This window comes from Trachypithecus francoisi, unplaced genomic scaffold (genome assembly GCF_009764315.1).
Source record: "Trachypithecus francoisi isolate TF-2019V2 unplaced genomic scaffold, Tfra_2.0 Lachesis_group9, whole genome shotgun sequence".
Taxonomy (NCBI): domain Eukaryota; kingdom Metazoa; phylum Chordata; class Mammalia; order Primates; family Cercopithecidae; genus Trachypithecus; species Trachypithecus francoisi.
The window spans coordinates 10,631,043-10,654,258 of record NW_022681474.1 but is presented as its reverse complement, the minus strand read 5'-3'; the positions used below and the strand labels follow the sequence as shown (position 1 = coordinate 10,654,258).

Here is a 23,216-nt window from a genome sequence, read left to right as displayed (position 1 = left end):
CTGAGAAGTGGCTTTGGTCCAGGAAACTCACTCCACAGAGTCCCTAGGAGCAGCAGGTTTGGAGAGTCACGGCATGCTGGAATATCGTCATCTATTCTCGCACTTGTGAGGATGTGGTCACCGCGATGCAGGAAGAGAATTGAGATTTTAAAGTTGAAGTTGAGGGATCTAATTTCTTATTTTACTATTTTTATCTCTATGTTAGAAAGATTTGGGGAAAATTCTCAGAGACAGTCTTTAGCCTTAGGGTATAAGAGAAGGGGGCGATGAGAAACTTCATTCAGAACTGAAATAGGGCTATTGCTCTGGTGAGACATTTAGAGAGTCCCAAGTGTATGGTCATGCGCAGCGAGGCATGTCCCTCCAGCGGTGACGTGCACAGCAGTTAAAAGCAAGGCAGGAGGTAAGAGCTTGGCCCTGGACTGTATGAGTGGGAATTAATTAGGGAATTCTCGAAGTTATTTCTACTCATTGGCCTATCTGCTAACATTTCAGCAATAGGCAATAAAAAGTTAAGGCTTAAAAAGAAGAGTTACATATCCTCATTATGAATATAAATGATCACAGTCAGATACCTTATACTAGGCTCACTAGGAAGAAATATTCATTAGTCACCAACTAAATGCCGGGAAAAGAACTGGCAAAGGAACTTCTGGGTAATAAAACAGCCCTGGTCCCAGTCCTTGAGGACTGGGGCAGATAAGAGCTGTGCATTGTTTGGGCCAGGGAAGGAGGGACATGACTTTTTCTAGATCATCTAGTGACTCCTTTGTATCTTTTTTTTTTGAGACAGTCTCGCTCTGCCACCCAGGCTGGAGTGCAGTGGCACAGTTTCAGCTCACTGCAATTTCTACCTCCTGGGTTCAAGTGATTCTCCTGCCTCAGCCTCCTGAGTAGCTGGGACTACTGGCATCCACCACCACACCTGGCTAATTTTTGTATTTTTAGTAGAGACGGGATTTGGCCAAGTTGGCCAGGATGATCTCGAACTCCTAACCTCAGGTGATCTGCCTGCCTTGGCCTCCCAAAGTGCTGAGATTACAGGTGTGAGCCACCGTGCCTGACCTGTATCTTTTTTTGTTAACCATGATTTTGTGGCAGCAAGTACAATATCAGATATTTTTCTTCACTCTCCATAAAAAAAGGAAACATTTAATAATCTAAAAACAGGCCAGATTCTAGAAATTCTCTTTACTTCTTCACTGTCTGTTTTATTGTTCTTTGAGTTTTGTGTGTGTTTGTTTGTTTTTATTGATACATCAAATTTTGCATATTTATGGGGCTCATGTAGTATTTTGTTACATGCACAGAATGTGTAGTGGTCAAGTCATTGCATTGGAGGTGCCTGACTTTACCTTATTTGTGTGTTATTTATTTATTGTCTTTCTACTCCAAAAAAAAGTAGGTGTAGGCTTGACGAGGGTCAGTACCTTTTCCCTCTCTTCTCCCCCTGTATTTTAAACACCCAGAAAAAGGCCTGACAAGTTAGGTGTTTGATCAATCAACATTTAGTGACCAAATAAAACCCGGCTTTCCCCTTCTCCTTGAAAATATCCATTTTCTGTTTGTTACTGCCTAAGCCACGCTAATGGGTGAAGGGAATCTCAGCAGTGTTTGCATTTTTAAGAGGATCTGTGTCCCTTAAGATCTGAGCTGGCAGCATTTCAGGTGCTGGATAGAGTAAGGTGTAGGGAGAACTTTCTGGACTATTTTGAGATTAGGTGGGGAGCGGCATTCTGAAGGCAGTCATCCTTGATTTGTTGGGAAGGCTACTCCAAGGGGAAAGACATCCCTCGGTGCTGTTTTTGGTTTTCACAGCTTCTTCTTCCCCTCCATGACTGAATCTAAAAACCTGCAAACACTGGCTGAGAGGCGGTGCATCACGGACCGATTAGGACAAAATGAACCCGTAGAAAGTGTGGAGACTTTGTCTCCACCCCTGAGATAGTGTTTCACAGATATGCTGCACCTGGTGGCTACTCTCATTTTCCTTGTTATTCATTTTCAGGGCTAATGCTTACATACTCAATGAATTGTTCAGCCTCTGAGAATTGTTCAGCCTCTGAAAATGTGTCTATTTGGTCAAATATAAATAATCCATTTTATTTTCTATTTTAGAAACCAAGTCAAAACAAAGTATCGGTTTCTTGAAATTTTAAAAATTGTTCTTTTGAGGTCGGGCAAGGTGGCTCACGCTTGTAATCCCAGCACTTTGGGAGGCCGAGACGGGCAGATCACGAGGTCAGGAGATCAAGACCATCCTGGCAAGCATGGTGAAACCCTGTCTCTACTAAAAATACAAAAAATTAGTGGGCGTGGTGGCGGGTGCCTGTAGTCCCAGCTACTCGGGAGACTGAGGCAGGAGAATGGCGTGAACCCGGGAGGTGGAGCTTGCAGTGAGCCGAGATCATACCACTGCACTCCAGCCTGGGTGACAGAGCAAGACCCAATCTCAAAAAAAAAAAAAAAAAAAAAGAAATTATTCTTTTCAAATTGTTGACTAAAAAATTCTTCCTCGAGGCTGGCTGTGGTGGCTCACACCTGTAATCCCAGCACTCTGGGAGGCCATGACAGAAAGACTGCTTGAGTCTAAGGGTTTGAGGCTAGTCTGGGCAACAAAGCAAAACCATGTCTCTACTAAAAATACAAAAAGTTAGCTGGGCATGGTGGTGTGCACCTGTAATCCTAGCTACTCAGGAGGCTGAGGTGGGAGTATCACCTGAGCCTAGGAGGTGCAGCCTGCAGTGAGCTGAGATTGTGCTGCACTCCAGCCTGGATAACCAGAGTAAGACCCTGTCTCAAAAAAAAAAAAAAAAGGAAAAAAGAAATGTTTTCTTGAATAAGAGTATTTTTTTGAACTTTTTGGAATCGTGTGCTTCAGGACCCTGTCAAATATTACTAAACAATATGCATCAAAACAATCAGAAATTTGACGTGAACCTACAATTGATTCACACACACAGAAACACACCGACTCAAAAGCCAATTAAAAAGTTACCAAGGCCTATGCTGAAAAATAATTTATGTAGATCTCACAGTATGACAGAATAGATTACTTTTTTAAATTCTCAGAACAGCTCCATAAAGTTGAAGTTCAAACCTCCAAGTTATGACTCAAGAATGTTAATCTGGCTACCATTCTTGCTGGTTTTTAATTAAACAAACTTTCTTCTTAACAGCTGTTTGCAAGTGACGGTCGTCAGTACATATGTGTGTGGGTGTGTGCATGTATGTTGATATGATAGAACTTGCCGTTTTTAATGTGTTTAGCATGTTATTAAATATGGCATGAAAGACATGAAAGAGTTGAGGAAAGCAGGAAGAAGGGAGGAATGTTCAAGGAAAAAGTAAAGGGAGTTGGAGAACTGAGGTGAATAAAAGTCTGAAAAAGCAGATTAGGATTCTAAAATAAGCTTTTAAGGTTTACTTAAAATACAGTTTTAAATTTACAACATTGTCAGTTTGAAATAATGCTGGTAGGAAGGAAATACATTGAGCCATGGACCTACCATCTGGAGATACTGGAAAGGAAAGAGGGAGGGATTGAGGTGGACGCTCGCGGGTAAGAGGAACGAAGGAGAAGCCCACTCAGGCTTGTCTGTGAACTCATCTGTGTGGTTCTCCTGCAGGGGAGCCTCATAAATGCCCCGGTCAGTGCTGGACCCCAAAGAAAACCACTGCGGCCATCTCCTGTCTCCCTCACAAGCTTTCCCTGAAAAGACAACAACTTCCGGAGTTTCATGTGGTTTTTCAGCCTTTTCCAAATCTCTCTAACCACCAGGAGGAGTGTACAGTGCTTGAGCAGAGAGACCCACACTGCAGGGCCCAGCAGAGAATGTCTGGAGAAGAACCCAGCAGAGAATGTCTGGAGAAGAACCCAGCAAAACCGACTATGTCTAAGCAGAGCTCCCGGCTTGATGATGATGCTCAACCAGAGTGAGTGTTCTCTCCATTACTAAAATAAGTAATATATCAGACAGCAAAACAAGGAAATAGCCCCAAACAGTAATTGAGATATAAAGAGAGAAGGAAGTCCCAAAACCCACTTCTCAGAATTAACTTCAATGTCAGGTAGTACTCTTAAACATAAGTCAGTAGATAAGGTATATTCCCAAAATCAGGCTTTGCTACGTGGAGTATTAAGAACACAGACCATGGCATCAAACTGCTTGAGTTCAAATTCCAGCTCTGCTGTATGGTAGCTCTGTGGCTTTAAACAAGCTATTTAACCTCAGTTTTCTTGTCTGAAAAATGAGGATCATAATAGGATTAAATGGGTTAATAGATGCAAAGTGATTAGAACAGTTACTAGCAGACAGAAAAAGTTCAATCTATGTTAGTTGCAATTATTACATACTCAGAGTCAAAAGAACACTCATCATGTTTTCTTCCAAGATTAGCACTAAAATATTTTCTGTAATGATTACTTTTTAGTTATTTTGTTGAAAAAAGGCTATGGGTTCTTTCAAGGTGGACTTCCTTGGTTGGTTCTCAGCTGCCACCTCCCCTCCCCCAATAAAACAATAGCCCCTGTACCTTGTCAACTAGATCCCAGTACACAGTTTCACTTTAAAGGCATGCAATCATTTTGGCTCAAGAGTGAAGATATTCAGTCAAAAGTGAAGGGACAGCTGGGATTTCAGAGCGACAGTCCCACAGTTCCAAGAGTCCTGGAAGCAGCAACCTCACTTTGCCCAGTGTCCCTCCTCCTCTTCTCGGTGACAGGGAGATCTACTGCATGTCTGGAGGTGCACGGGTGGGATTCTGGGTGCCCTGCCTTCTGAGTCCAGGTCAGGGATGTCCCCAGGGGGACAGGTCTCCATGGCCCATCCTGATATTGGGTCATCTCTCCTACCTTGTCACTGCCTCTTCCCTATAAGCCCCTCATCACGACACATGCCTCGATTTATCTTACATCGAATCAGATTTTCTGCTTTACTTTTTATGCTTGTTCACATCTCTCATCTACTTGGAGCGCTCTCAGCCTCCTCTTGGCAGCCTAAGCCCACCGCTTTGTTCCTCCTCTTCCTGCCTCCCCAGGCTCCAACTCTCCATGGGATCACACCACCTTCTTCTGTATGGGGTTTTCTGGTCTCTTCCCTCCGACACTCCTCCACTCTGTCATGTGCCTACACTGAGCTGACATTCCATCAAAATTTACTGAGTACTTGCTATGTGTGGGACTCTCTGCTCAAGGCGAGGGCTGGGGGCTAGACAGACAAAGAGATGCAGAGCCTGCCCTCGGGAGCTCACAGTGCAGTTGGGGAGGGAGGAAGGGCGTGTTAGAGCTGCTGAGCCGTCCATGTGCACAGGATGCCAGGGCATGCAGAGGACAGACACCTTGACACAGCCTGTGTCCATGTGCACAGGATGCCAGGGCATGCAGAGGACAGACACCTTGACACAGCCTGTGTCCATGTGCACAGGATGCCAGGGCATGCAGAGGACAGACACCTTGACACAGCCTGTGTCCATGTGCACAGGATGCCAGGGCATGCGGAGGACAGACACCTTGACACTGCCTGTGGGGGCCTTCGCAGAGGAGGTGATGTCTCAAGGGTTAGCCAAGTGACGATTCAAGCGTGAGAAGTGCACCCCAGGCCTGGGATCAGGTGCAGAGCTGTAAAATGCCAGGGGCTCCTGGGGAGCTAGAAGTGCTCAAGGACTCAAGGGAGGCCTGAGTCTAACAGGCAGGGGACAGGCCGGGAAGAACTTGTGGGCCCTACGAAGGTCCGGGATACTATTTTCAGGTGATGTGGAGTAACCAAAGAGCTTTGCAGTGGAGTAAGCAATCATTTTTGTTGCAGCAAGATCCTCTATCAGCAGTGTGAAGAGCAAGACTAGAGGCTCAGTCTTGGAAAATAAGCAAGGTCCTCTGTAGGAAATATTATGGTATAAATGGCTGCAATACTATTGCTCGATGGCATTTTCAAAGGCAGCTGTTGCAGCCTACCCCTTCCCCTCCTACCTGTCCTTCTGTGACGCCACTGTGCTGCTCGCCCAGGAGTGCTCTCTGCTGCTCCTCCTTGATCTTGCCTGGCCTATGACCTGTTTTTCACCCAAAGACCGAGTCAGCAGGAACTTCCCAGTTTCGGACCCCATGTGGAGAAATAACAGGTGGGGGGATCTCAACCTCCTAGCTGCATCCACCCAGGGGCCATATAAGGGAGTGACCCCATCTCAGATCTGACTGCAACCTTGTGAGAGGGCCCTAGGGATGCTGTGAAGACCGAAATCGCCAAGCCAGAGCTGACCCAAATCCCTAGCCCACAGAATCAAGAGCAAATACAATGGTGCTGCTTTTTTAAGCCGCTAAGTTTGGGAGCAGTTTGTTCCATAGCAATTGATATCTTCAAAGCAATGCTCTGGGTCAAATAAACATATGTCAAATCAAGAATAAACTCCCCGCTGATAATTTCAGGACAATAGCATGGGTCCACTGTCAATATATACCAACTTGCACTTCATCCTTAATTACTTACTACCAAATCCCATTTCAAGCCTTTGTCACACTTAACTGATTAGGGCTTAAGCTTTTGAAAAAGGAGTTTTCAGAAAATGTAATCCTCTCATTCTATCTTGCAAAAGACTGAGAAAATGTGGCGTGTGGATTAAAATTCCCTGGAATTTCGTTTGAATTGTCCTATGGGCAGTGTTTAGATGCACATTCAAGCAAATGCACGTTTCACTTTTTGAAACTGCAGAATGATTGATGCTTTATCATGCACCTTCTTAGCAGCATGGCTGGGTGTCTTGAGGTAGCACAGTACTTGAATAAATAGTGTGATCTCTCTTTATGTTTACATATGTAGATCCAGAGGTCTAGTCTATTTTTCCATGAGAAAATATCTATAACATTTTCCTAGAGAAAATTGATTTTATTTTATTTCAGTAGACACATATGCTCTCTGTTCTGAATACTTTAAGCTGTTCCTCTCAAGAGAAGGGGTTTGCTTGCTGGTTTTCTTCTCTATAAAAATATTACAATTCAAACATGATGTGATGTGTTAACATTTCCTTCTGCCAGCTCCAGCTATGGGAAATTGCTAATGGTTGAGTTTTACTTTATTAATTTCTAAAAGGAAGTGCTAATGGATGCTTAGCAATGTTCACCTTTTTTGGCGAAAGAAATTGCATTTATTTTATTTTAAAAAGAAACAAAAATCCCTTCCCTCTTGTTGCAATACTTTGTTCTCCTAAAGCACTTTTAGTTGCAGATCTCAAGTGTACTATAAATATTAACAAATCTCCTTGTCCAGGAACTAGGAAAGAATCCCAGGAGGAAAGTCCTTCTTTTCATTACAATGGCAAATACTTCAGCTGCCTCTGCTTCAGAACTCGGAATTATGTAAGTTATTTCCCACTGAATTACATTCATCAAAAGTAATTGAAAAACCACAATTACTTTTGCACCAAACTAATATTTACAAAGTAGAGTAATTCATGTTCTTCCTATACGAGAGTTATGTATGTCTACTGTTCATATCACCCCTCTAAATATGTCCCCAGTAAAATAAACAATTTATGTTTACTGAATGACTAGTGCAGATGAATTAAAGAGTTTCCATTTTTAGAGGACAGATTTCCTCCATTATGCACCATTATCTTGTATTCCAGAAACATAGCCCACTGAGGAAATCCATTTGACCTTTTTAGAGAAACTTGGTTATCATAACGTTCCTTGTGTTAACATCCCCACTAACACGGTAGAACAAATCATGTTTTGCTGTTGCTATGGCATTAAATTTTAATTCCTCCTGTCCATAGCAAAGCTAATTGTAGCTGAATGACTCCCGTGTTTGTGTGACTGCACTTCAGTTTATTGGTGTAGGGTTATACGTGCCACCAATGGTTTCATCCTCTGACCTACACTGGATGTTCTGCAGTGGTTATGACAGGACACATCAACTACAGCCCTAGGAGCTTGAAATATATCCACTTCTTTCCCACCCCAGCTGTCCAGGTGAAATCCTGGTCTGGCTGGAATGGGTAGATGCCAAAAGGACCTCCCAAAAATAGCTACAAAGTATTCGAATCAGGAGGAATCCCAGACCTCCCCCTAATCCATTCAACCTTGTCTCCCAATTCCCACTTCTGGGACTTTTCAGTCTGACTTCACTCTTGGGTAGGTCTGGAAGGTGAGCGTGACCCTGGCAGAGCGGGACTAGGTAGGGTGAATGATGCAATGAGATTCAGTGGCCTCTCTCCAGTCTCTTCTCCTACAAGGGACAACCCAATGGGTTCCCAATATCCTTGTGTGCCAGCCACCACCTGTCCTCGATTACTGCAAGGCAACTGAAGAGCAGAGAGACAGAGAGAGCTCAGGAGGGGAGGAATACAGCTGATGACCAAGCAGATGACACTGGCCAGGAAGAAGTCAGTGTGCCCAAGGGTTTCTATGGAGCTGGCCCGAAACCCTTCTCAGTCAGATCCCCTAAAACTCACCTTTAGATATAGACCCAAATTGGAGTGCTTAGGGCTCTCAATGTTAATGATTAAGGCCTAAAATATGGTATTAATGTTTGAAAACCTTCATATTGGTGACTGGAGGGAAATTAAATATATTCCCTGGCTATAGGAGGCCTCACGAACCTCCTCAATCCAAGGTTCTGTCTGAGCTCTGTGCTGAGAGTTAAAGAGAGAAAGAGAAGACTTGGTACATGCTCTCAGGCTTACTCAGGAGACAATAATTGAATTAAAGTGTCATTAGGGAGCTCCAGTAATAAGAAGGATAGAAGCCTCAAGTCCCCAGAGTCACAGGAAGCAGAGAGAAAGTCCATACATCACAGGTGACTTGGAAAAGGTCTAATACAATAGGACACTTAAAAACATGCCAATTATATAGTAGGGGCAAACAGTGTTTCATGAATAGGACATAGGGACTCTGTTTGAGAAGAGGCCTCCATGAACAAAGACAGGGATACGCTTCGCCCTAAAGAGCCCACCCGCTTCCCATTTCTAAAAGGATAGCAGAACACAATGGATGGAGATGCAATTCGGGGCCAGAATGCACAAGGTACCAAGTCTTGCACAGGAAGACGTGTCATCCGAATTCTGCAGACAAAGTTGAGCATAGCTCTCTTCTCTGCCCTTACCTGACCCTGTGCTCACATTCCCCAGGAGGCAAATGTCTCAGTGGAGTCCCAGTGTTTTCCCTCTGTGACATCCCTGAGGTCACCAAGGCCTTGTAGGGTACGAGCTGGAAACCTCAGCATTGGCTTTAACACTGTTTTAGCTGGGGTGTAGCTGTTGTAGAAACCCATAGATGTGAGTGCCCATTTTGTTTTATTGTTGCTGGGATTTATTTCTAATCTTCTTTAAAAGATTATGCTTTTCTTTGGTTTCATAATGTTGGTTTATTCTGCTTTTAAGTGAGTCCCCTAGTTTACTATTCTTTCCTTTGAAGATAAACATTCTTTTTTAGTGAATGCTTTCACTTACTTTGTTTTGGGCATACCTCTAGCATCCTACTTCTTGAATTGAGTCTTTTACCTTTCTTACTCGTATCTATTTTAGTACATTTAAAAGTGATTATAGGCCGTGCGTGGTGGCTCATGCCTGTAATCCCAGCACTTTGGTGGTGGCGCGGCGGGTGGGAGGATCATTGGAGGTCAGGAGTTGGAGACCAGCCTGGCCAACATGATGAAAACATGTCTCTACTAAAAATAGAAAACTTAACCAGGCGTGGTGGTGTGAGCCTGTACTCTCAGCTACTCAGGTGAGGCAGGAGAATCGCTTGAACCCGGGAGGCAGAGGTTGCAGTGAGCTGTGATCACACCACTGCATTCCAGCCTGGGTGACAGAGTGAGACTCTGTCTCTAAAAAAGAAAAAACAAAACAAACAAAACCAAAACAACATAAAAAAATCCCCCAAAAACTAACAAAAAAAATTATGATTTTGTTCTGAAGAATCCTTAAAATATTTTTTCATTTAATGTAAACAAAATTTTATCTCTTTTATCCTTTACTATTTTTTCTTTATTAAAATCACTTATGAATTTTTGGTATGTCTACATTTTATGTTTACCTGTTGCCTCATTCTTTTGCTTATAGAATATTTTTGAATATTTTAATATTATCTTTTATTTCCTGATCACTCTTAGCTTAATCTTTTTTAATTATTGACATTACAATGGTCCAAAAAGCAGGATGCCAAGAGGATGATAAGGAGAAAAAAAATCACACCACATACAAGGGGAGATGGAGTCTTTTTCTTGCAGCAAGTCGCCTCTGGGAATTCTAAACATTTCCCACTCCCTTCAGCTCTGATTTCTGATAGAATTTATCTAGATAACTCCAGAGGCCCACAGGCAAAACCTTCCAAGACAATAATAATTCTGCTGTGCAAACATTTAAGTTACTAGATTGGGATTCTTTTCCTCTAGCACTCAGCACACCATCCCTTGGGCATTACAGATTCTAAAAAGTATGACTCCTTTATTTATTCCACTGATATTTACTGAGCACCTACTTTGTGTCAGATACAATGCTGAATGCTAGAAGTGCAACAAAAAGAGTAAGAGAGAGTGTGGATCCTGTCCTCAGGGAGTGTACAATGTGGAAGAAAGCCAAGTGCTGACGTGCAGGATCAGGAAGAGCTTTCCAGAGGACAAGAGACATCTTGGGAGCTGATGAGGTACAGGAAGTAGCTCACAGATTGAGCAGACGCCCATGAGACGAGGGAATGCAGGGACCTCCGAGGAGCTTAAAGAGGTTCAGACTTGGAGGAACCTGATGTGAGGGCTGGAGAGGAAAGGAGTAGAACTTTCAGATCCACATCAGGGAGCCTGGGCTTTATCCCGGGAGCACTGGGTAGCCTTTGGAGACCTTAGAGCAGGGAGCGGCATGCCGGGTTCCAGAAGGCAGCACGTGGTAACCATGGCTAAGGAAGAGGTTCCACATCAACCCAGAAGAGAAACGGTGGTGGCTGTAATTAGAGCAGAGGTGGCAGGAGTGTGACAGGCTGGAGGGAACACAGAGGAATCAGGGTGAGCGAATAAAATCGGTTTGGGGCAAGTTATGGAAGTAGGGGAGATAGAGTCAAAGAATGACACACAGATTTCAGGTCATGCAGCAGGTGATGTCTATGCCAGTTGCAGAAAAGAGCAGGAGGGGAAAACATGTTGAAAGAGGAAAGGGAAGGTGGTGCATCCAGTTTTGTGGCGTGAGGCATTAGATGTGCCCAGGAACTCTCTGGGGAAGAACGTCAAGAGCAGTCATGGCGGCGTCAGGGCCAGCGAGGAGATAGGTATGGAGGGCGATGAGGGATGAGGATGCTCACAGGGTGGGAAAATTGAGGAACATCAGTCACCCAGGTTGATAAAAGAAGAGGAGCTTGCAAAGGAGAAGAGAGGAAGGAAGGAAACATGGGCAGGGGGGTCATGGGAGACACAGAGGGGCAAGGACCCAGGATGCATGTGTGCTCACAGCGCATCTGGCTGCAGGAAGTCAGGTAAGAGAGGGTAGAACTCCACGGGAACCGGCCATGAGGAGCGTGCGGGTGATCTTTTCATGAGGAGGGTGCAGGTCATTTCATGTCATTTCATGGGGAGAGTGCAGGTGATCCTTTCATGAGGAGGATGCAGGTGATCGTTTCACAAGGAGAGGGCAATTGATCATTTCATGAGGAGGGTGCAGGTGATCGTTTCATGAGGATAGGGGGGTGATAATTCCATGAGGAGGGTGAGGGTGAACGTTTCACGAGGAGAAGGCAGGTCATTTCATGAGGAGGGTGTGGGTGATCATTTCATGAGGAGAGGGCGGGGGATCATTTCCGAGGGGTGCAAGAGGCAAGGCCAGGCATCTATAGTGCAAGACATGTGGGGTGAGGAAACAGAGGCAGCAAATGTGGACAACAATTTGAGGAGTTTGATTGTGAAGAGGAGAGAGGTAAGGAAGTAGCCGGAGGAATGTATAAAAGGATATACAATTCTTTTTTTTCACAGAAGGAGGAGATTTAAGCTCACTTAATACAGGGAGAATGGGGCCAGAAATGAGGGAGAGAAGGAAAACACAGGTGACAGGGAAGATAAGGGATTGAGATTCCCAAGAACAAGAAAGAAATGGATTCCGGGGCCCCAGGGGAGGTAAGCCTCAGGCACGAACTGAGGGGCTTCTTTTTTTTTTTTTTTTCTGAGATGAACTCTTGTTCTGTCACCCAGGTTGGAGTGCAGTGGGTCAATCTGGGCTCACTGCAACCTCTGCCTCCTGGGTTCAAGCGATTCTCCTGCCTCAGCCTCCCGAGTAGCTGGGATTACAGGTATGCGCCAGCATGCCTGGCTAATTTTTGTATTTTTGGTAGAGACAGGGTTTCACCATGTTGGCCAGGATGGTCTGAAACTCCTGGCCTCAAGTGATTCCGCCTGGGCCTCCCAAAGTGCTGGGATTACAGATGTGAGTCACTGCACCTGGCTGGAACTGAGGGGTTTCTCTCATTGTGAAAGAAAAGAAGGATGAGAGAGTGGATTCAGATAAAGTGAGACGTGCATCCCTATGATCCCAGGGTGGGGGCAGTTCTCATTCAGGAAACTTGCACCTTCTCAGGGAAGCAGGAGGCAAGGTGGCTGCTGAACGCAAGGGGACGGCAGAGGCAGGAGCAGCTGTGGAGAAGCTGCCATGGGAAGCAAGATGATTGGCCAGGGAAATGTCTGGGAGCTGGGGAAGACAGAGATCCTAGACTAAGTGGGAAGTCAGAGAGCTACGGCATCCTGAATTTGCAGAGCGGCATGTTTTCCAGGAGAACTCATCGGCCTATGTGTAAATGCTGGAAAAACAGACATTGGATTTAGCTGTGATGATCCCAGTGACCACAGAGGCGGCAAAGAAAGTGCATCATCTCACACATCACCAGGCGGTCCTTCCTCAGCAACAAGGGAAACGCTTTAGTGGATGGACGGTGGCCAAGTTTATATTTGTCAATGTCATGCTGAAAGATCTCTGGTCTGTATAATAGACACTATTTCTTCCTAACCTGTCTTGTTCTTTACGAAACTGACGGGTATATTTCAAAGTTTATATCCTTCCTAACAAACCAGGGACATGGTTATTACATACTCCCCCTAAGAAATTATCTTCCCCTGATGGGCGGAGTGGCTCACTCCTGTAATCCCAGCACTTTGGGAGGCCAAGGCAGGCGGATCACTTGAGGCCAGGATTTCAAGTCCAGCCTGGCCAACATGGTGAAATCCTGTCTCTACTAAAACTGCAAAAATTAACCAGGTGTGGTGGTGCATGCCTGTAGTCCTAGCTACCCTCGAGGCTGAGCCACAATAATTGCTTGAGCCTGGGAGGCGGAGGTTGCAGTGAGCCGAAATTGAGTCAAAGCACTCCAACCTGGGCAACAGAACAAGACCCTGTCTCAAAAACAAACAAACAAACAGGAACCACGTGTGGTTCTTCCCTAAACAGCCACTTAACTAACAAACTTTGGGAACACAGTCCCTGGAGGCATGGAAAGAATGCCACATCAGAAGCCAAGAGATCAGGGGTCAGCGCTAGTAATCTGATGTATGACCCTTGATCAAGTTTCTTTTTTTTTTTTTTTGAGACGGAGTCTCCCTGTGTCTCCCAGACTGGAGTGCAGTGGCACGATCGCGGTTCACTGCAAGCTCCACCTCCCAGGTTCACGCCATTCTCCTGCCTCAGCCTCCTGAGTAGCTGAGACTACAGGCACCACCACCACGCCCGGCTAGTTTTTTTGTATTTTTAGTACAGACAGGGTTTCACCTTGTTAGCCAGGATGGTCTCCATCTCCTGACCTCATGATCCGCCCGTCTCTGCCTCCCAAAGTGCTGGGATTACAGGCGTGAGCCACCACGCCCGGCCTGATCAAGTTTCTTAACCTGCACACCTCAGCTGGCTTCTTTGTAAGCTGTGAGATCCACCCAACATATGAGGCTTTCTGAATAACTGATTCCCGGGTTCCAGGCACAGGGCATGACTAATGACTGCCTTCCCATTGCTCCCTCTTCCTTCCAGCCCCTAAGCTCATCCGATTCTATAACTTAAAGGAATGGTGTAGAAAACTAAATGCCATAGGTATGTACTTTACTTTTTTAATTTTAATTTTTATTATAAGTTCTGGGGTACTTGTGCAGGACGTGCAGTTTTGTTACATAGGTAAACGTGTGCCATGGTGGTTTGCTGCACCTATCAACCCATCACCTAGGTATTATTTTTCCTAATGCTCTCCCTCCCTCCAATCCCACCTCCCGACAGTCCCCAGTGAGTGTTGTTCCCCTCCCTGTGTCCATGTGTTCTCATTATTCAGCTCCCACTTATAAGTGAGAACATAAGGTGTCCAGTTTTCTGTTCCTGTGTTAGTTTGCTGAGGATAATGGCTCCCAGCTCTATTCATGTCCCTGCAAAGGACAGGATCTCATTCCTTTTTATGGCAGCACAGTATTCTACAGTGTGTATGTAGCACATTTTCTTTATCCAGACTATCATTGGTGGGCATTTGGGTTGATGCCATGTCTTTGCTATTGTGAAGAGTGCTGGAATGAACATACATGTGCATGTATCTTTATAATAGAATGGTTTGTATTCCTTTGGGTGTATGCCTAGTAATGGGATTGCTGGGTTCTGGTTCTAGATCTTTGAGGAATTGCCACACCATCATCCACAATGGTTGGACTAATTTACATTCCCACCAACAGTGTAAAAGCGTTCCTATTTCTCTGCAACTTTGCCAGCACCTGTTGTTTCTTGATTTTTTAATAATCGCCATTCTGACTTGCATGAGATGGTATCTGTGGTTTTGATTTGCATTTCTCTAATGATCAGTGACGTTGAGGGTTTTTTTTCCATGTTTTTTTGGCCACATGAATGTCTTTTTTTAGCTAAGAAACAGATTTAATGCGTCCCAAACCAAATGATACAAAGTGTCATGAAATAATTACTCTTCCTACATGAAATGCATCCTAGTATTTTCTGTTTTATTCTATTTCATGCTTGTTATCACTCCCAAAATTAATGTCATTGCCCACTAGTGGACTATGTCTTGGAGTCTGAAAAACTGTGTAGAAGGCCTGCTTTTGTATAGCTAAAACATATCAGTGAAAACAGAATGAAAAATGTTGAAGCTTATGCCTTAAAAATGCTGAACACAGCTGTGATGAACTTCTCTCAAAATGACAACATTTCTGTTTACTTTCAGGACAGACCTGGCTCACCTCTGAACCCCTGTCCTTTTGGCTAATTCCCATACATCTTCCATCCCCACCCGTGATACCTTGTCCTCTGGAAGCCTTTCCTGAACCTCTGAATCAGGACTTGGTTCCCTTCTACATGTTCTCGAAGCACGCAAGAAATCATCTACATATAGTGCTTAGCATAGCAAATGGCTCATAGTGACCAGTCAATGTTAGAATATATTGCCATAGTTTGTTTACTTTTCGATTTTTCCAGTAGATTGTACACTCGAGGAATTCTTGCCCACAGGGGAAAAAATTTCAGGATGACAATGGTTCTGCTTGTGCACATACTTATATCTGCACAAGCAAATTTTTTTTCTTTTAACACTTAGCACCCAGTCCTTTAGGTGGTACAAGGTTAAAAAAAGAAAAACCCAAAAGGTGTGTTCTTGGCATTAGCTAACACTCCAGTTAAAGGTGAAAAGAGCTAAGCCAGGTGTGGTGGCTCGTGTCTTTAATCTCAGCATTCTGGGAGGCCAAGGCGGGCAGATCACTTGAGCCCAGGAGTTAGAGAATAGCCTGGACAACATGACAAAACACTGTCTCTACAAAGTGCACAAACTTACCAGGGCATGGAGGCATGCAACTGTGGTCCCAGCTACTCAGGAGGCTGAGGCCAGAGGATCCCTTGAGCCTCAGAGGTGGAGGTTGCCATGAGCTGAGATTGTGCCACTGCACTCCAGCCTGGGCGATAGAACAATACCCCATAAAAAAATGCAAAGAGCCAAAGAGCAGACCTCTGACTGTCTTGTCCTCTTTCCCTCCTACTTGTTCATGAATTAAGTACCCAGTGAGGAGGCAGCTGTCAAGGTATAGGTGAGCTTCCAGTGCAAGCCAAGTGCTGTGAGTTCATGGGCAGGTAAAACTCTCTGAAATGCTGGAGAGAACCTGAATGGCACTTGTATCCATTGGTAGAGAAACCATTTAAAGTGTTCCTCCTGTTCTTAGAAAAGGATCAAACTCCTTCATATGACTTAAAGGTAGGGCAACTCTACAGGGCAGTTTGCCCAGGACAATCTGGGTTTGTACCTGTTACCCAAGCTTAGTGATTAATAACATGCTCTTTCACTCTATGAACAGTCCCCATCTGGAGGATAATGCATATGGTTCACCTGCTTACAGGCCCTGTGTGATCTGGCACAGCTGACCCCTCCAGCTCTACCCCGCAATAGCCCACACACCGGCACATGCTCCTTTCTCACAGCATCACTGCTATCAGAGATCACAATTTTCTTCACTCCAAGAAGTTCACTGGTTAAGGTCATATGGCAAATTAGGATGAGGAGAAGAGGTTTAAATGGAAGCTGCGATGCTTACCCTGCTCATTTCCACTCACCTGCAAGGCTTAGACTCGACTACACTGGGATTCCAGGCTCACATGCTGCAGGGCCATTCTACAAACACTGTTTCTACCTCCCAGAATGCCCTGTCTGGCTCACTGCCACTTCCCCTTCAGGTCTCAGCTGAGCCATCACTGATAGCTCTGGGACACCCCAAATCTAGCTGCACACATAACACCATGTGTGTCCCCTAGTGAAACACTTACACCATCTTTCTGCACATATTTATTCAGAACTTGGTATGTGCCAGGCCCTGTTAGAGTGGCTGGGGACACATCTGGGGACAAAATGCCAGCACTCATGGAATTTCATGCTAGAGGAAAAAAGAGACAGAAAGGAAACTAATAAATATAAAGTAGAGTTGCATGACATTATAAACTGATATATAAGAGTACAAATATCTCATGAATTCATCACAATTCATTATAATTTCCTATTTGCCTGACCACATCTCCCTGCGGGTTTTGTAGCACGGTGTGTGATCTGAGGCTCGCAACAAAGGCCTGGTGAATTCATCAATAGCAGTTTCCCTTTCCATTCTCTCCATTGTCCTGGGGGCTTGTCCTGCTCTGATGACATACAAAAGATAATTGTATCTGTAACTAACCTTCTAAAAAGTATCTGTCCCACACATTCAGGATTTTTTTTTTTTTTTTGAGGCGGAGTCTTGCTCTGTCGCCCAGGCTGGAGTGCAGTGGCCAGATCTCAGCTCACTGCAAGCTCCGCCTCCCGGGTTCCCGCCATTCTCCTGCCTCAGCCTCCCAAGTAGCTGGGACTACAGGTGCCCGCCACCTCGCCCGGCTAGTTTTTTGTATTTTTAGTAGAGACGGGGTTTCACTGTGTTCGCCAGGATGGTCTCGATCTCCTGACCTTGTGATCCGCCCGTCTCGGCCTCCCAAAGTGCTGGGATTACAGGCTTGAGCCACCACGCCCAGCCCATTCAGGATTATTAACACGGATGCCATGTTCACTTTATTCTCAACAACTACTCATTTCTGAATCATAAAGTTCCTCATGGAGGTGGAGATAACCATATCTACAGAGGCATTTTGTTTATGTTTTAAGGACTGTCCTTTCCATGGCTTCCCTAGTCCCTTAGGTGCTGTGTAAGTTGTATTTCCTCCATTAATTCTTCACTAGAAAAATGTGTATATGCTCAAGCTGGGATAGGAAATAAACAGTGAACTCAGGAGTAGCATCTGCCCAGAGATCCCTGCCAATGGACATTAGATGATTGGGTAAAAAGTTAACTCATCAGCACCTTACACCTATTAGAAAGGCTACTATAAAAAAAAGATTTTTTAAAAAGGCCAGGTGCAATGGCTCGTGCCTGTAATCCCAGCACTTTGTGGAGGCCAAGGTGGGTGGATCATGAGGTCAAGAAATCGAGACCATCCTGGCCAACATGGTGAACCCCATCTCTACTAAAAATACAAAAATTAGCTGGGCGTGGTGGCATGTACCTGTAGTCCCAGTTACTCAGGAGGCTGAGGCAGGAGAATTGCTTGAATCTGGGATGCGGAAGTTTCACTGAGCTGAGATCGTGCCACTGCACTCCAGCCTGGTGACAGAGTGAGACTCCATCTCAAAAAACAAAAAAAAAAGACAGCATTGCTGAGAATGTGGAATATTTGGGACCCTTTCTACCATTGGTGGGAAGGTAAAATGGTCCAGCCACTGTGGAAAACAGTATGGCAGTTCCTCCAAAAATTAAACATAGAATTACCCTATGACCCCACAATTCTACTTCTGGGTATATACACCCCAAAGAATTGAAAGCAGCATCTCAAACAGATATTTGCACATTCCTCTTCATGGCAGCATTATTCACAATAGTCAAAAGTTAGAAGCAACCATCAACAGATGCAAGGATAAGCAAAATGTGGTATATCCATAAATGGAATACTATTCAGACTTAAAAAGGAAGGAAGTCCTGTCCAATGCTGTCACATGGATACAGCTTGAGAACACTAGGCTAAGTGAAATAAGACAGTTACAAAAGGATGGATACGGTATTCCGCTTATGTGAGGTCCCTAGAACAGTCAAAATCTTAGAGACAGGAAGTAGAAGGGTGGCTGCCAGGGCCTGAGGGGAGAGAGGGATGAGGAACTAGTGTTCCATGGGGACAGAGTTTCAGTTTTGGGAGATGAGAAGAATTCTGTGGATGGATGATGGCAATGGTCACACAACAATGTAAATATACGTAATGTCCCTGAACTGTATGCTAGAAAATAGTTATGAAGTTAAATTTTAAGTTACGTATATTTTAACACAATAAAAAAGTTAATTGGTAGGTCACCTGGGACTGTGATTTAAAGCAAATGCTTGATGGTTAGATGAATCTGGATGGTCCAGCTAACCTGACTCTACCCCTTACCGATTATAAGGCCTGGACAAGGGGCTCTACCCCTTGAGCCTCGTTTCCTCATCTGAAAAATTAGAATAATAATAATATCTAATTTATATGAAGGCTTTGGAGGTTAAATGAAGTAGTAATGCCTCTTACATATAATAAAATTCTGAGTATAATCTATGGCACATAAATTCTAAATAATAATGACTCAAACCATATATCATTGGTTTTGTTAATGCTGATTATTATTATAATTAATATTATTAGCTTAATTCAAAGGCTAACATCAACCTACAGCAACCTGCAGAAAGATGTCCTGCCAAATATTTGCTAATTTAATCCAGGAGCAAAAATCTATGATTCTGGGCTTGAGTGAGCTTTCCTAATTTCTAAAACTCTGATGCTCATTTTGTCCCCAAGAATGTGTTTAGGTGACAGAGCAACCACAATTTGACATGTATAAATGCTTGGCATGTTAAAATAATGAAAGATATTTTCACCATTGTAAGGAAACACCTTTTAATCCATCTCTCTGGTTTAACATCACATTTTTCTATAGCTTCTCATGATTTCTTCCTTAACAACTGGAATAGGTATGAAAAAGCTAAGCTGAACACATAGCTACTTAGAAATGAGCTGCTTAAAGTGTTAAAATAAGAGAAACAGCAAGCATGAGTTTAATGCTATGTATGCCATCACAATACTAATTTCCCTATTTTAAATTAAAGAGTACACACATACACACACACACACACACACGGAATCACATCTATATTGCTGAGATTTTTCATTGTATAACCATATATCATTTTAAATGATTTGAGGCAAATTATTAAATAAAAATGAAAGACTGAACTCCATAAAAAGGAAATCACCTGAAATCCAAATATAACCTTGCTAACAAACCATCACATTAGCAACATTTTTAGGGGCAACAACATAATCAGCCACTCTAAGACATCAAATGCATTAAAAACAGGAAGTACTAACTCTAATTCCTAATTTCAAGACAGGCAAATATACCGTAATTACATCACACGTTCTAAGGAGATTTGTCTGCGTGGGTCTACTTCTGAATCCCAGAAGTTACATACTTGTACCACAAGCTCATACTCTTGAAAGAAAATTCTGGACCCAGTCCACATAGAATTTTGGCTAAAACATCTAATTCATTACAGAGAAGAATTTAGTCTTTTCCACAGAAGAGAGCATGTGTTAGAATGAGAATACTTTATAGAAATGACCAATGACAAGCCGGCTATGTAAGGGGAGCCTCTGATGCTCGGTGTTAGCAAGAGACAGAGAGTATTATTGTTGAAAGGGATCTTTGAGATTATAGAAAGGGCTGAGGTGTGAATAATCGAACACCATCCCCTTAATGCCTGAAGGAGAAGTGAGACAGCAAAACAAATCAAAGTTCCAGGAGTTGCACCGTGTATGGTAAGCGCAGACGCAGAGAAGACATTTCTGCAGGAGAACAGAGGTAGAAGTTTGCTCAAGTAACAGTTGCCACCCTGAGGCACCACAGCACAAGACAACAGCGGAAGTGAACATGACAACGCCGATGGTGAATGACAAGAGTCTTGCCTGGATACTGACATTTTTAAAGTGTAGAAGAAAATCACCGGTCACTGAAACAGAGGCTGACGGTGCCCAGCAGGTTACTCTTGAAATCAGAAACAAAAGTTCATGAGAGACAAGAAGGCAGAAACAACAACAACAAAAAAAACGTAGAGTGGATCGCTAACTTGCAGGAGCTGTGCAGCTGAGGCTTTGCAGGTTTTAGAAGCTCTCCCTACGCCACGTCTTTAAATATATGTATGTTCAGTCAGCAGAAGGAAGGGACTAACAAGAGCCTTCTGTGGTGGGCACCTGCATCAAACAATGGCACTGATCTCAGAGGGATTTTAAACAGCTGTGCATAAACTTCAAAAGTAATTTGCAACCATATTGGTAAATGTCACCCTTCTTCCCGCTAGACACAGCATTTTTAAAAGAGATTAAGCATCCGCAGTAAGCCTGCCATTTTACAAGCGTTACCAAAGATAAGTTAGGGGAAAAAATGAAGATGATGATTCACAAGGTCGGGGTGTGGGGTGGGGTGGGGGACCCAGGACTTAAGAATAGGGCTTGTCTGTCACACAGCCTCGGGCAGGAAGGGCCCAGTGGGGACCGTGGCTTCTAGGGAGCAAACTAAGGGAAAAGAACAACGGAGTGGACCCTCCAGGCTTCTTGCATCTCTCACGGAGCCTCCCGAATCCCAATGGTTTAGAATTTTCTTTGCCAAAAGAAAAGGACAAAGAGGCCGGAGTTGACAGAAAGCGTGGGCGGACTCCTCAGATCTTGTAGGTGGTTCTTAAAAGAATTCAACAGGCTTGAGGTGTGTTCTCAAAGGGCAACTGGAACGTCAAGGACTTGGACACCAGGCACAGATGGTTCATTTCCCCACGGGCAGGGAGAGGGCACGGGGTGCTCTCTCTTCGCTCCACCTTCTCCAGCCTAGTCCCTTTCAGCCTGTGCCACTCCTGAATCACCTTTTATTAGCACCACGTCCAGCCCGCAGACGGGCAGGACAGCCCAGGGGACAAGGCCCTTCTGTGGCGTTCTCCATGCAGGAATGACCGGAGTCTCCCAATCCAGCCAGCCCGTGGACCTCTCTTCATGCCCACTGAGGAGCGCCCACGCCTGTAGCATTCAACAGTCACTCTCCCATTGATAACGGTGGCTCTCGAAAATCCAATACCACAACATACTTTATTGCACAAATTTTGCTTGGTTAACCTGGCCCTCAAAGATGGGGAATAACCTCACTTGAGGCTACAGGAATGAGCACCCAGACTTTTTTTTTTTTGGTATCTTTCAAAGACCTGCCTCCCCCTCCCCCAGGCCCTTGACAAGAAACTTGGCTTGTTTAGAAGCCTGAGCAATGGCACCCCAGTCCGTCATCCAATACATTCCCAGAAAACGGGGTACGCTCCCCTGTGGACAGGATACCATCTCCAGAAAACGCCTTTCCTCACGCATTTTTTACCAAGAATATAAAAACTTTCCACCTTCTTCCCTCCCCGCAGGCCCCCTTTCGTTCAGGTGAGAAGGAAAAGGGAGAAGAAAGGAGGAGGCGTCCCCAGGCCGGCGGCCCCCACGCGGCTAAGGTCGCCAGCCTCCCGCATCCCATGCGACCCGCGCCCCAGAAACCCAGCGGAGAAATGACCTCCGGTGCGCTCCTGCGCCAGCTTGGTTCCATTTCCTACTCCGCCTGCTCGCCCGGTAGCCCTCACCCCTTCCCGGAGGCTCTCCGAGGGGCCCGGGTGGCCCTTTCCGCCACGGGTCTCGGCCCCTCCAGCCTGCCCCCTCCCGGCGGCGGCACGGAGCGCGGGGCCCTACCTGGAGCGTGCGCGGCGCGGCTGCTGCCCGGTGGCGCGGGGACTGCGCGGGGACTGCGCGGGGGCTGGCGGGGCTGGCGGGGCTGGCGGGCCCGGCGCACTGCGGGTGCGCCCAGAAGGCGGTGCCGGCCAGGGGGCGCTCGCCAGCCTCTCCGCCAGCCCAGCCTCCCGGGACCCGGCGCCCCTGGCCAGGGACTCGCGCTCCGTCCCCCGTCGTGCGCCCCCGGTCCCGCGCCCCGGGTCCCGCCCCCCACCTTCTTACCAGCCACTTGTTGCCCAGCTGCGAACTGGAGTGGGAGGCGGCGGCCGGAGGGCCCAGGACAGCCCCGGGAGGGCGGCGAGGGCGAGCAGGAGCGCCCAGGCTCCGGCCACATTCTCAGCGTCAGGAAAAGGGGCGAGAGGCCACATGCCTCCCTCTCGCCAAACTGAAAACGAAACGGCGCTCCAGCAGATTGAGTGGAAAGAGCTGTGTCTGTTTTCTCTGTTTTTTACGCTAGAATGGTCTTGTAAACATTGCTCCTTTAAAAATGACCTACCCCGGGAAGTTTGGGCGCACTTCTGTCCTGGGATCATCGTTTCTAGGTGGCTTCTGACCTGGGACTTTGATTTTCTGTATCTGCACATTGTCGTTTTATACACAATTGCCAAGGTGGAACTGTTGTCAACTTTACTGTGCTTGAAGCTGCAAAGGTGATGTTGCCACCGTGCGTGTCATTTTGGGACTTTTTATGCCCTGTGGGTAATACTAATGATGGTCACAATGAGGATAACTGGGGTGGTTTCCTTTCTGTACTCCATGTAACTAATTTCTCATTCAGGCTAGAACATTGTATGTCTGGTTACTAATACACTTACTGAATGGTTTCCTTGCAATGATGACATCAAATAATTAAAATGTACTTGATTAAGACTTTTCTTGCTGTAGTGTACTAAGATCAGATGAAT

At 45.2% G+C, this 23,216-nt stretch overlaps 1 protein-coding gene across 6 annotated transcripts in view; it reads right to left on the bottom strand.

Moving 5' to 3' along the window:
- Positions 1–22,941, bottom strand: part of PRKCQ (protein kinase C theta) — a 156,365-nt gene extending 133,424 nt beyond the window's left edge. Inside the window, exons 1-3 of one of the 6 annotated variants that reach the window (XM_033209991.1) lie at positions 22,273–22,493; positions 16,741–16,847; positions 15,761–15,878 (exon numbers count right to left, since the gene is read on the bottom strand). Coding sequence is in view for 1 of the 6 variants with exons in the window: in XM_033209989.1 (XP_033065880.1) it covers positions 22,534–22,679 (146 nt within the window). In the remaining 5 variants the exon portion in view is untranslated. Of the gene's footprint in view, positions 1–15,760; positions 15,879–16,740; positions 16,848–22,272; positions 22,494–22,533; positions 22,743–22,807 lie in introns of those variants that run through there. The other 5 variants (XM_033209993.1, XM_033209989.1, XM_033209992.1 and 2 more) reach the window with 5 other exon arrangements.
- Between the last annotated feature and the right edge of the window lie 275 nt (positions 22,942–23,216).